Here is a 14,236-nt window from a genome sequence, read left to right as displayed (position 1 = left end):
GCCCGACCCGCTCGAGCATAAAATAGCGTGTGATGACATCGGACGAGCATCCCAACATCTTCCCGCCCTCGAGTGATATTTTGGTCAGCGGGCACGCGCAAAAGTCGGAAGCGCACCCACTGACAATTAAAGGGGCAATTAAGCCCATTAAAGTTCCAATTGTCCCCGATTTTTCGTGGTCCTTCCAACCTTACATTTGGCGGACGGGCGAATCTGCCAGGCGGACTTTGCATTTTTGATGAAACCTCACCCATTATTAAAATTTAAAAAAGTAAAAATGTATGGGCAGAATTTTCATCAGGTGTATGGTCAGGTGACTGATTCTGATGTGTTGACATTTTTTTTCCAGATTTTAAGATCTTTATTGATTGGCTTTAAATTCTTCAGCTCCCTGAGGCAGCTCTCCGCCTTCAGGGAGCTTTCATTCCGAGCTCCCCCGCGCCCACACTTACGTCAGCGCCTGCTCCCCTCCCGCCCGCACCCCGGCAGCGCTGAGCATTTCAGCACACGCTTCATAACGGCCAGCCAGTCTGAAATCATGGTCGGGGGCTGATCGCGGACAGTGGTTTGTTCCCAGCCACTCCTGGACCCGCTGACCACGCCCGCACGCTGGCCTAAAAATCCTGCCCATTGGCTCCCTGTCCACCAATGCCTTGATTTTAAAATTCTTATCCCCATGTTCCAATCTCTCCCCAGTCTTGCATCTCCACATCTCTCTAGACTGCTCAAGACCTACAGCCCTCCAAGAATTCTGCATTCCCCCAACTCTGGTCCCTTGTGTATCCCCCACTTTCTTTGCCCTACCATTGGTGATTGTGCCTTCAGCTATTTAGACCCTAAGCTCTGGAGTTCTCACCCTAAACACTATCTCTCTACCTCCTCTTTTAAGACACTGCTTACTACTTGCCTCATTGACCAAATTTTTGGTCGCCTGTGCTAATATCTCCTTTGTCTCATTATCAAACTCTTTCTGATTACACTCCTGTGAAGTGTTGTGGAATGTTTTGGAATGCAGTGAGTAGTGCTATATAAACTCAAGTTGTTGTTAACATCACCTCTTCTATCCTTAATCACAGGGTGCGACTGGTAGTCCAGGAATCCCTGGTGCTTCTGGAGTAAAGGGAGAAAAAGTAAGTATAAAAAAAAAAATGAGAAAGCAAGTTAAGGATTCTTATGGCAACAGATCATGTTGTCAGTAATGTTGTGCGAACTTCTCTAGAAGGATCTAAGTTATCCTTTTTGGTACGAAGCTGAAAAAAGAGGCAGAAAATAATTTGTTTCCGGCCCAGATTTTTCAGTTGTTATTATTTCCAAGGATGTGGGTGTCACTGGCTGGACCAGCATTTATTGTTCATTCTGAATAGCCCTTGAGAAGGTGGTGTGACCTTGAACCGCTGCAGTCCATGTGGCCTAGGTACACCCACAATGCTGTGAGGATGGGAGTTCTAGGATTTTGACCCAGCGACAGTGAAGGAACGACAATATATTTCCACGTCAAGTCTGGCTTGGAGGGGAACTTGCCGGTGGTGGTGTTCCCATCTATCTGCTGCCCTTGTCCTTCTAGATAGTAGAAGTCATGGGCTTAGATGGTGGTTAATAATGCAGTCATCAGCATTACTCCTCTGAAACTGACAGAAACTTTTGGATTCTGGACACGTGGAGTTAAATGTGGAAACCTGGAAATTGCTATCCATGATTCCACGTTTCTCAATGGGTTGTGCCGTTGAAGTCCACCCAGACTGAAATCCATTAGAAATCGCTGAACTGATGAGAACCTGTCATTTTAAGCTATTAGTTTCACTGTAAAAAAACCCCTTGAAAATGTTGCATCCTGTGAATAAAATGTAACTGGGTATTTAATTGTGTACTAAGTTCATGATTAATGCTGAAAAACCTCACAGGTCCTGAAAAAAAATGTTACATGAGTGAAAATTTCTGCCCCGGGTCTCCGGCACTCAGAGGGCTGCTGGGGACCAGCCACCCGCTCAGTCTGAGTCAGGTGATAAGCCTCTGGTAGCAGCTGCCAAATCAATGCTGGAGTTGCAACGGCAGGCGGCAGAACATCAGGAAGAGATTTGACAGTCACTCAGCAAACTAAAGCAAACAACAGAGGAGTCTGCCCGCGTACTGTCAGATTTCTCCAACATGCAAGTGCCTCGAGGTCACCGTGAGAAGGCTGGCGACCACCATGGAGACCTTGGTCCTGTAGGTCTTGCTGGATTTGAGCTCAGCCCTGGTGGACACCATCAGGTTGTAGACGACCAGGCACTTTGACTTCCTTTTGGGTGCACCATCTCCTGCAGGAGTCAGTGCGGGACCCTCGGGCACCCACAGGGAGGATGAGCGTCAGCCGGACAACCTGGGGGCCTCCTCTCAGGACACTCCAAAGGTATGCAGCCACTCACAGCCGCCTGTTCCTGTGACCCCATCCACTCCAGCTTTAAAGGCCGTCAAGGGCACTTCTGCTCCTGAGTATGTGACCCTCCAGGCTGGGGCCCCCCTGGTCTCAGGCCACCAGAGGACGTCTGCCAACGTCATCACAGACATCAGGATGTAGCAGTCAGTAGGCAGCCTCCACCTCTGCTGCGGATGTCGGGGCTGCATCCAAGCATAGCACTAGACATGTAAATAAATTGCACATTTGTTAATACATTTTATGGTTATGTGAATGTTCCTGTCAACTGAAGGTATTATGATTTTGTACTTTGAAATTATCTTGTTTAGCGGTTTAACCTTCCTCCTACTCAGTGATGGTGTCCCACTGTGAGATTCATATTCCTGTGATGTCCACCTCGGTTGAACTATTCTCTGCACCCTTGTGTGATGTCAGGGAGTTGTGTTTAAATTTTTATTGGAAGTGTGTAATATAAGCGTTTCCAACCCTTCCTCCTGAAGGAACATCATTGAGTGAGGGCAGCTCATCAGCATTGATACTCTAACAGCATTTGTGTCTCCTCAGTGGTAGTGGCAGAAGAAAAGACATGCACAGGAGGAGATCCCTAGACATGTCCACATCTCAGTCACAGCAGTGTTTGCATCATTAGATAACGGCGAAGGCTTCAAGTCTTCTCCCACATCGCAATTGTTCTTAAGTGGACTCTCAGTTCCCAGAGTGAGCTTACTCACAGGGCTCCATGGACCAAAGCAAAGATCTTAGCCTGGCGAATCATGAGGTCAGAACGCGCAAGTATGAGTGGTACTCATTCTCGCTGCAGTTGGGTGGACATCCCCTGAGTTGAAAGAAAATAGCATTGAGAGTGAGGGGAAATGTGGCCTGATTCCCTCACTGAACTTCACTCTTCTCGGAACCTGTCAGCAATTAACATATCATGGGAACACCCCCCATGTTTTCCTTCCTCCATGGCATGACCACGCTCATGCAGACCCTCAGCAGCCTCATGACATTCATAGGCCTCCAGGTTTTCATCATCTGATGAGCTCTCATTCTCCTCCAGCTCATCCTCTGGCAGGGGTTCCCTTCTTTGCATTGCCAGATTGTGAAGGACACAACTCACTGTGGTGATGCAGGAAACCCTGTTGGGAGTGTATTGGTATGAAACCCCTGAGTAGTCCAAGCATCTGAAGTGCAGCTTCGGAAGCCCTATCGTCTGCTCTATAAGGGAATGTGTGGAGCTGTGGGCAGCGTTATACTTCTCCTCGGAACGACTCTGAGGGTGACACACTGGTGTCATCAGCCAGCGTTTCAGTGGGTACCCCTTATCCCCAAGCAGCCATCCCAGCAGATGTAATGACCCCTCAAAAATCTCAGGTGCCTGGGAGTGACTCAGGATGTAGGAGTCATGGCAACTCCCAGGGGAGCATGCACAAATGTGCAGCATGTGCTTCCGGTGATCACACACCAGTTGTACATTGATGGAATGATAGCCCTTGCAGTTTATAAACATTAGGGGTTGCTGCCATTAAGCCTGTATAGCCACATAGGTGCAGTCAATTGCACCCTGCACTCTTGGGAAGACTGAGATGGCGGCAAAGCCAGTGAATCTCGGAGCCTGGCCACCTTCATCCAGAGCAAACCTGATGTAATGATGGGCCTTCCTGTAAAGGGCATCAGTGACCTCCTTTGTGCATCAATGTGTTGCAGACTGAGAGATGCCACACAGGTCCCCTATCGATCCTTGAAAAGACCCAAAGGCAAACAAGTTGAGTACTGTGGTCACCTTCAAAGCCACTGGCAGCGGATATCCTCCTAATCCATGTGGCATCAGGTCTTCATGAAGGATGTGGCATATGTGATGTACCAGAGCTCGGGACAGGCGCAGACATGCATGGCGTTGCCTCTCACTCATTTGTAAGTAGGAGACTCTTCTATGATAAACCCTAGGTCTGGCAAATCACCCGGTTGTCTGGGTCTCTCCTCCTGACCTTCCTGTTCATGTTCTGGCTCCTCTTGACCATATCCCTCCTGCTGGAGCTGCGCACAGAATCACCTCTCCCTCCTTTGTCTCCTCCATTGCGTTAGGACCCTGACAAAGGCAGCATTCAGCCCTGAATCCATATGTGCTTTTGCCTTCTCTCTGAAAGGAAACACTGAAGACATTAATGATTCAAGGGGCAAGAAAGTGAAGCTCAGAAAATGACACGTTTGGAAACTGTAAGGGTCCATAGTTTTTCCTGCCCCACTTGCATGGTGACTGATGCTGGCTTATCCCTGAGACACCAGCACACACATCGAGGTGACCAAGATGGCATTGCAGACCTTTAACATCTTGCGTGGGATGCTACAGTTTTCAGTGAGATGAGTAACCCAACATAGCTTCTGTGCTCCAATCTCTGATGTGGCATATTAACGACCAATCAGTTGCTCATGGTTAATGAGTGGATGCCCTTTGGCCCATTAGGAGTGTCAGTTCTGGTGAACACGTGACAGGTCTTCATTGATGGAATGCCGTATATGGTACACCTGTGCATCCCTCACTATTGCCTGCTTTCCCAAATTCTACATTCCGATATGTTACACTTGAGATGCAGCGACTGTGATGTAAAGCACTGAGTTCTGAGTAGCCCTTCAACAGTGCTAATGAAACCATTGGCTTTCAATGGCTTTCATCACAAGGGGAGTTTCCTCCTTTCTTTCTAAGCAGATTCCTGCAGCAACAAGAGTTTAGAGGGCAACCCCAGAAAGACTCCTCTCCTGTTCGCCCTTCCCCCTCACTGCCATTCCACAGCCTTCCCTCCCCATTGCACTCCATGTGTTCCTTAACCCCACCCTTGCCTCACAGCCCACCCACCGTTGAAATGCTAGTTTTTGAAAGTGGAGGCCTGCATAAATACCACAACACAGTAATGTTCTTCGGGACAATGTAGGCAAAGGGTAGGAACAGGTCAACCCTTCAGCCCCAGCAGAGTGGCGTTCATCGCAAGAAGACTAGTGCAGTGCTATGGCAGGTAGGATATGTATGTTCCACTCACCTCGAAGTTACCAGCGAAAAAAGGTCCGACATGTGCACGCTGCCCCTTTTCAAACCCATTGGAGGCAAACGTAAATTCCCACTGGATGATTAGAAGGCCTGGCAATATTATGGCGAGCAGCTGCTTAATGAGTATTCACGACATGTTAATGAATGCAAATGGTGTTCACGCCACTAGTCGGTGGGATAACCAACCCACCATAAACACACCATCGGGAGAATTACAACCTATTTTTATGATGGCAGATTTGCAATTTTTTGCCTGCTGCTGGATTTTCCGCTCCCACCTGCCATGGGTGAGATGTTTATATCAATGATCTAGATGAAGGAAACAAATGTAATAATTCCAAGTTTGTGGGCAACATGAGACTTGGTGGGAACGTGAGTGGTAAGGAGTGTGTTAAGTGGCACTGCAAGAATTCACTTGCAGTGATTCACAAGGCTCCTTAGACAGTACCTTCGAAACACCCAACACACTAACATCTAGAAGGACAAGGGTAGCAGATGCATGGGAACACCATCACCTGGAAGTTCCACCAAGCCACTCACCCCCTGACTTGGAAATATATCACCCTTCCTTCACTGTCGCTGGGTCAGAATCTGGAACTCCTTCCCCAACAGCACTGTGGGTGTACCTACACCACATGGACTGCAGTGATTCAAGAAGGCAGCCCACCACCACATTCTCAAGGGCAACTAGGGATGGGCAATAAATGCTGGCCTAGCCAGCAAAGCCCATGTCCCATGAATGAATAAAAAATAGGCTTCAAGCTAATTTCAACAGGTTGAGTGAGTGGGCAAATACATGGCAGATGCAGTATAACATGAATAAGTGAAGTTACCCCCTTCGGTAGTGAATGGGAGAGTATTATATAAATGGTGATAAATTGGGAAATGCTGATATACAAGGGACCTGAATGTTCTTGTACACCAGTCACTGAAAGCAAGTATGCAGGTGCAGCAAGTAGTTAAGAAGGCAAATGGTACGTTGCCTTCATTGCAATATGACTTGAGTACAGGAGAAGGATGTCTTACTGCAGCTGTACAGGGCCTTGGTGAGGCCACACCAGGAGTATTGTGTACAGTTTTGGTCTCCTTACCTAAAAAAGGATATACTTTCCATGGAGGGAGTGCAGCGAAGGTTCACCAGAGTGATTCCTGGGATGGCAGGATTGTCATGTGAGGTGACATTGGACCAACAGGCCTGATTTCACTGGAGTTTAGAAGAATGAGAGGAGATTGCATTGAAACATATAAGATTCTGACAGGGTTGGACATTCTGGATGCAGGATGATATTTCCTCTGGCTGGGGGTCTAGAACAAGGGGTCACAGTCTCAGGATATGGGATAGACCATTTAGGACTGAGATGTGGAGATACTTCTTCACACAAAGGGTGGTGAGCCAATGGAACTCTCTAACACAGAGGGCTGGGGAGGCCAAGTCACTGAATATATTTAAGAAGCAAATAGATAGATTTCTGGACTCTAGAGGCATCACGGAGTATGGGGAGAGAGTGGGATTACGGCATTGAGATAGAGGATGAGCCAAGATCATGTTGAATGGTAAAACAGGCTCAAAGGGCCAAATGGCCTACTCCAGCTCCTATTTTCTATGTTGCTATGTTTCTATCCTATACTGTCCACTGGTTAACTGTTGATTGCTCCTTGAACTGCCACAGATCAGACTGGCACTAGGTGAGGAGACCTAGCACTTTATCGGGATGACTCAGCATCATTCCCTTCCTTGGTAAAATTCCAGTGATGCCCATTTATTGTTATAATCAGCATTTAAGCTGTTTGAGTGCCCACGCAGTGGAAGCAAGAATACCAGTGCAATACAGGTTTACCGTTCTTGCTTGTTGTGTCCCCTCATGTCACACAAAAAAGTACAAGATATTTGTCCAGACTTTGCTGTAGCCATGATAGCCTGCAGCCTGTGCTTTCTGACTCACACAGACAAAAAACTAGTATAATAATGTTGCTTCTGAATAGATTAGTGGGCAGATGCAATGGACTCCTGCTGCAACTATGATGTTAGTCTGTTGAAAAACCAAGAAGTAATCTGGAACAGAGTTATACCAGGTCCTGAATTCTTCCTCAACTTTCTTCATGACCTAAAAGACCTTCAACAGGAGTCCTGACTTAAATAGAAACAATGATCATTGGTGCTTGCATTCCATGAATCTTCAGGGTAATTATTAAATGCAGCGCTTTGTTATATGGGTCCCTGGTTTAATTCCAGATCTGCACTAAATTAGTTGATTTGGGCCAAGGCAGCACTTAGTGAGCTATAGATAACTTGAACAGTAAATCTGCAAAGGGTAAGAATCAGCAAGAATCAAAAAGATGTTCCTGACTGCCATCTGAAGATAAATGCTACTATATATATTTTTTTTTCTTTTTAAATTCATTCATGGGATGTGACTCGGCCAGCATTTATTGCCCATCCCTAACTAACCTTGTTTAGAGGCATTTAAGAGTCAACCAGATTGCCGTGGGCCTGGAGTCACATGTAGCCCAGACCAGGTAAGAATGACAGATTTCCTTCCCTAAAGAACATTAGTGAACCAGATGGGTTTCGCAACAATTAATTCATGGTCATCATTAGACTTTTAATTCTAGATTTTTATTCAATTCAAATTCCATCATCTGCCATGGTGCTATTTGAACCCAGGTCCGCAGAGCATTACACTGGGTCTCTGGATCACCAGCCCAGCAACAATACCACTACACCATCAACTCCCATTTGAGCAGATATCAGATGAGGCCAAAATCTGATCTCAGATTTGATGTCCCCGCACAGTTGAACAACCTGCCAAAATTCACTTGCTAGCCTCACATGTAAATAAAATGGCCGCTAAGGTAATTGATGTGGGAAGCATGCCTTCTGTATTAGTAAGTCACATGGGAAAGAGGTGAATAAAATTAGAAGGAAAAAAAATAGTGTTATTTGTTTCAAAATTGGTGGTTTTTCTAACTGGATGGTTCTATATTTTTTTTCACACTGTTGCTCCATGCTCATGCTGGGCAGCTTCTGAGGAAGGGATCTCAGGCTCAAGCATATCAGTCTTCACAGCTGTAATTTTTGCCATTATGGTGTTTCACAGGGAGAAGCTGGACCTCCAGGTTACCCAGGGAATATGGTAAGTGTTTAACCGGGAAAACATCTTGCGATGGGAGATCAAGTGAGCTGTTAAAGAAATCAAGGAGTGGGCTGACCTTACAGTCTCTGTCTGCAAAAGTAACATCCGATTTTCAGTCATTCCTGACTTTCCGCTCTTTTCATCAGGCTGCTTGATTGAGGTCAGAAACAATTTGGATTGTTTGGTTTGGCCATATTCAGAACTCAGATAGAAACAGGGTGGAATACAGCAGGGATTGTGATCAGATATTAAGTTCCTTCGGGTAAATTTATGGAATTTGTGCACTTAACACAAAGCTTCACCTCCCAGGAGTGATGAGCATCAGGAATGCAAGTGTCAGCTAAGTATGTTCGATCACTTGAATTTATAAAATTGCCCCTCTTATGCTGGCTTTTTCAGGTGTTACACATTCAATGAAAACTTAACAACTGAAACCATCTCTATGCACATAATTACAAAATAAGTTCTATTATTTTAAAATGAACGTGAAAATTTAATTAAAGGCTTACCTTTAAATATCTCCAAAACATTTGAACCACCAAGATTAAAGAAGGTTTCAACATTTAGTCGCTTGGTAGTACAGAACTTGAGTACTGTTGAAAAAAGAGACATGCTGTCAAAGCTTTTTGTCTTGCACTCATCAGAAAAGATGCAAGAATGCCAAATTTTAAAGGGAGCAACAATTAATACAGCATGAGAAAAGATTACTGATTGGTTAGCTAGTTGGCACTGGTTGGTCAAGGCATTGCAATGGAGAATGCATCAGAGAGCCATTGTCCTCCATGCTTTGGTTTAATTCAAAAAAAGGCACAAAGACTGGACATGTTCCTTTTGTCTGCAGAGAACAGATCCCTGCATATGAATATACATAGCTTCTAGCGATCGTAAATGAGCTACATTGCAAGCCCAACTGATAAACTTAAATTGGTTTTCAGTGCAATTCTTGACACACTTGGGATTGTTCAGCAAGTAGTCATATGCAGGGATCTGTCCTCTGCAGGCAAAAGGAACATGCACCTTTTTTGAATTAAACAAAAGCTTGGGGACAGCAGTTCCCTAGTGCATTCCCCATGGCAACGCCTCGACCAATCAGAGTTGACTTGCCAACTAATCAGCATCCTTTTCTCATGCAGTATAAATTTGGCATTCTTGCATCTGTCCTGATGAGTGCAAGATGAAAAGTTTCAACAGCATGCCTCTTTTTTGAGCAATTGCAACATTCACTATCTTTGCATCCATACAATTTTCAATAATTTGCCTTGTTGATATTTCAGAATAAAATGCAATTTGTGTCACACAATTTGGAACCTTTTTTTCAATGTTGTAGTTCCTGATAAATATTTTCATCATTTAATATCAAATATTTGTTATTCTGTGAGAATTTCCACTGTTCTTTGGTATGAATAAGATAATTGTTTTTCTCTCCTTAAGGTTTTCATTCTATTGTATTCTGAACACTGTATTTATTCTCTATGGAGTGGTGCCATTTCTAATTAATCTACTGCATTTTAACTGATGATTATCTGTTTCTGTGCACCAGTGTGGTATGGACACAAGGGGGCAGGAGGATCAGGAACAAAAGCCAAGTACCTGGAATGCACCTGTATCACCTGTTCATATAGCACTGGGTAACAGGGAGGAAATATTGCCTCAGCCACAAGGCTCATCACATTCTCTAATTTAATGCAAACTGAGAAATGTTAGCCCTACACTCTTCAACATCTTCTGAATTTAGAACTCCCCTCCCTAGTGCCAAAATTGTGAAATTATTATGGTAGCTCTTAATAATAAAAGGAAAAAAATGCAGACCAAGGCTTGATTCAGTTTGGTAAAGCTGGGGTAGGCAATTTTGGATGTATATGTGCCTTACACTCCAGCCATTTCTTTTTGTTCCTTTCGATGTTGATGATTAACAACTGAATCTTTTCTTTTAGGTAGAGCCTGGTGGTTTAAAAGGAGAACCAGTAAGTATAAATTCCATACATCATCATAGTAATGCTGCCTAAAAGAAATATGTCTTGGACCATATATTGGAATATTATTCAAGATGGCTGTGCTTTACTGGCTAATAACTGTTATGAAGCAAAAGCCAATAAACAACTCTAGATAATCTAGCAGCATATTAAAATAAGAAGAAAGTTTGAAATTAGAAGATTACTAATCCCATCAAACTTACTTTCAGTCATGAGTTCCTCCAATCTGGATATCAGCATTCTCTTTCCAATCCCCAAATCAATCTAACCAATCTATTAATATTGGTTTGATTCTAAATCTTAAATGTTCCTTATTCTTAAAAGAATAAATTTGCTGAAAATTAACTACCTTTTCCAATTTCTTTTACATGGTTGGTCAAACCTTTTTATTCAGGTCATGTAAATATATTATGTGGCAACTGATGGCAAAATACGAGAATGTAAATCATTGCAATCTACTGTCAAGCCTCACAAATGAGTAATGGCCACTTGGAAAGGCATCTTAGTGCCAAAAACATCATATCCTATAAGCAGTAAAATCCGTGAAGAATGAAGGTGTAAGAATGCCAAGATCAATAGCAAGAATGTTCATCAAGGGCAATGGATGGATCCTTAACCCCTATACATTAATTCCCTTTCAAGTAACCACCTGTGGTTCATCACTCAGTCTATTTGTAATAGTCAATGACATAGAAATTGGATCATACTGCATCCATTTTACAGGCTTTAAATCTATGCCTAAGGGTTCAAATGGAGGGCAGGGTACACATGTTCATTCTGCGCTGAAATGTGCCATCCGCCATATTAGATGGGGCTACATGGTAGGATTCACACCATATGTTAGAAGTATTAAAAAGTTTATCGTAATTTAAATTTTAGGGGCTCTTTGCTTGTTTTAGAATTGTTTTTGGAAATTGGTTTGTTCTAGTGTCTGACTCACCCAGATAAGCTCACCCAGAAAATCATTGCATTAGCTGTCAGTTAGTACCCTGCAGGAGCATTATTTATAGGGCTTATCACTTGATGCAGGTTAGTTACTGGTTTGCCCTCTTAGTCAGCTAGTTAATTTTTTTGGCCTTTATCCCCATTTTCTCTGTTGTATAAGTGGATTCTGGCTTCTTCTAGCAACTTTTTACTGGTGCTGCATTGTTTTGATCAGCTTTGAAGCATTTTACACAGAATTAGATTGAATTTACAGCACAGAACAGGCTATTGAATTCAACATGTCTATGTTGGTGTTACACAAGCCTCCTCCCCCCTTACTTCATCTCACCTTATTACCATATACCAATGTGAAAACATTGAAATATGAATAAAGATGCATCAATGTGAACCATTCTTATGAATAGTATTTACAGGCGCAAATGAATGTCCAAATACAGTACTTCATTTTGTTTTAAACATAATGTGCTTTACCTTTACAGGGTCAGCCAGGACCTCGTGGCCTTCAAGGCTTGCCAGGTCCTCCAGGGCCAATGGTAGGTGTTCTTTTTCATTTAGAAGGAAGTAATTTGAGCAAACCTATCAACATTATCACCAAGCACCAATGAAGACCTTGAATTCCTCTCATTCACAATGTGTGCGTGTCCTTGCTTCATATTGGGCAGAAATTTTTGCTCGGCGGTGGGGCGCGTGCCCGACCTGCTTGAGCGTGAAATGTAGTGCGTTGACATTGGCCAAGCGTGCCGATGTCAAGACGCAGTCGTGCAATAGTTCGATCGGCGGGCAACAGCCAGAGCCGGCAACGCGCCCGCCAATATTTAAAAGGCCTATGAAGGCCATTAAGTAACCAATTAAGTCAAATTTTTCACTGCAACCTAACAGTTGGCAGGCAGGCGAAAGGGCCAAGCCACTGGCGGGATGAGGTCTCCAAAAGCAAGTAAAAATAAAATAAAAACTTTAATTTTTCATTATTTACATGTCCCTACTCATGTGACAGAGTCACATGAGGGTACATGTTCCATTACATTTTTATTTTTTTCATTTTCTTTTATATATCTCTTCATCTCCCTGAGGCATGGAGCTGCTTCAGGGAGATTATGCAGCGTTCACTCCCGGAAATGTGCAAAGTTTGTGCTCAGCCAGCTTGCACTACCACCACCCCCCCACCCTGCCCACCCCTCTATCACTCCTGCACAGGCAGCGCTCAGCGCTGCCACTTGCATTTCAAGCTGGGTGGGCCTTAATTGGCTGGGTGTGGTGCCAATCACGATCGGTGGTCCGCTTCCTGACCGCTCCTGCGCACCCACAGCGTGCACCCCTGCCAAGGGCAAAATTCTGCCCCTTGTGTTGCAGTGCAGCACAATAAAAAGAGCCAGATAATTGCTACAGATGACACTGACGTTTCAGACACCTTTGTTATTATGCTGGATAATGAAACTACAGCTGTCGAAGGAGGAAAAATTAGTTGCATGAAAATGCATGATCTGGTAAATTGGGAACTTGTATGGAGGTGTTGGAGGAAGAGAAGAAGAATTTGCTGGCCACTTTGATGATCCAGACGTACATTAGAAGGAGTGGCAAAAGATAGACATTTTCTGAAGTGACCACTCGAGTAGTTCACATGTGGGCTGAGGAAGTCTGCAGCATCAACATTTACATAAATTCCTCCCCATATCCCTGTCTGCATCAGGATCATACAACGTAGGAATTTGTACAGATTTGGTAATTCTCTCCTCCTTCTGGGTCAACATTGAACTTGTTTGAGAGATTGGATATATATTTTTCTTGGATCAAGTTTTTTTCCTCCTAAGATAGGTAAAAAAAATGTCAAAATGCATGGAGGAAATAAGATGCAGGGAAAGTATAAAAAAAAGGCCTGGGCTCAATGCAGCAAAAGCATTTGAAATAAATTGCTGTTGCAGGGAGAAGGGCAATATTCAAAGAGATGTAGCCTGGATGCGAACTTCCGCACTAAACAGCTCAAGCTCCAGAAGATATTAAAAAAATATTTTCTTTCTAATTTTAGGGTCGTCCTGGTCTGGATGGCAGTGCTGGAAAACCTGGATTACAAGGTCAAAGGGTATGTAAACAATTATATTCCCACTGGGTTTAGGCCAAGACTTTGTCAAGTGGAGGCAGAAGATAGAAAGTGGAATTTCACAAAACCTTTAAGGTGACAAATTCGATCAGATTCAATTCTAACATAGAACTAGGTTTTTAAGTTTTCAGTGTTATTTTCAGCGTCTGAGCCCCAACACCAGCTATCCCAGGGAGACAGGAGCAATCCAGTCAATACGTGGTATGGAACTGAGTCACGCAGACTGCATAGGTCAAAGGCTCAATGACCGATCTGTGCTGTATTAGCTGATTTCTCACAAGACGATATGGCCTTAATGATTATTTAGGTCCTTGCTTCTAATACATGGCCAATTGCTCCTGTTGGAAAGTGCACATGGGAGAACCTTAGATGAGGATAGGATATGGCCATGTTTCTTTACTTCCCCTTTATTGGTTGAATAGCCTGCCAATATTTCGCTGCCAGGACTCATCCATGACATGAATGTCCTTTTGGGAAGGACATCTGCCATCCTTATCTGGTCTGGCCTACATGTGACACCAGATCCACAGCAATGGAGTTGGCTGTTAAATGTCCTCTGAAGTGGTCCAGCAAGCCACTCAGCTGTATAAACCACAACAGAAAATTGGATAAGGAAGAAAACTGGAAGGACCACCCAGCATTGGCCGAGGG

At 44.0% G+C, this 14,236-nt stretch overlaps 1 protein-coding gene across 1 annotated transcript in view; it reads left to right on the top strand.

Annotated features, from left to right (window-relative positions):
* The window catches only part of col22a1 (collagen, type XXII, alpha 1), a 196,699-nt gene that overhangs the window by 51,452 nt on the left and 131,011 nt on the right, over nt 1–14,236 (top strand). Inside the window, exons 6-10 of the mRNA XM_041190170.1 lie at nt 1,077–1,130; nt 8,537–8,572; nt 10,507–10,536; nt 11,970–12,023; nt 13,514–13,567. Coding sequence (XP_041046104.1) covers nt 1,077–1,130; nt 8,537–8,572; nt 10,507–10,536; nt 11,970–12,023; nt 13,514–13,567 — 228 coding nt within the window. The remainder of the gene's footprint in view (nt 1–1,076; nt 1,131–8,536; nt 8,573–10,506; nt 10,537–11,969; nt 12,024–13,513; nt 13,568–14,236) is intronic.

The sequence above is a fragment of the Carcharodon carcharias genome, chromosome 6 (assembly GCF_017639515.1).
Source record: "Carcharodon carcharias isolate sCarCar2 chromosome 6, sCarCar2.pri, whole genome shotgun sequence".
NCBI lineage: Eukaryota > Metazoa > Chordata > Chondrichthyes > Lamniformes > Lamnidae > Carcharodon > Carcharodon carcharias.
Note: the sequence above shows the minus strand (reverse complement) of the source record. Positions and strands in the feature narration are given on the sequence as shown.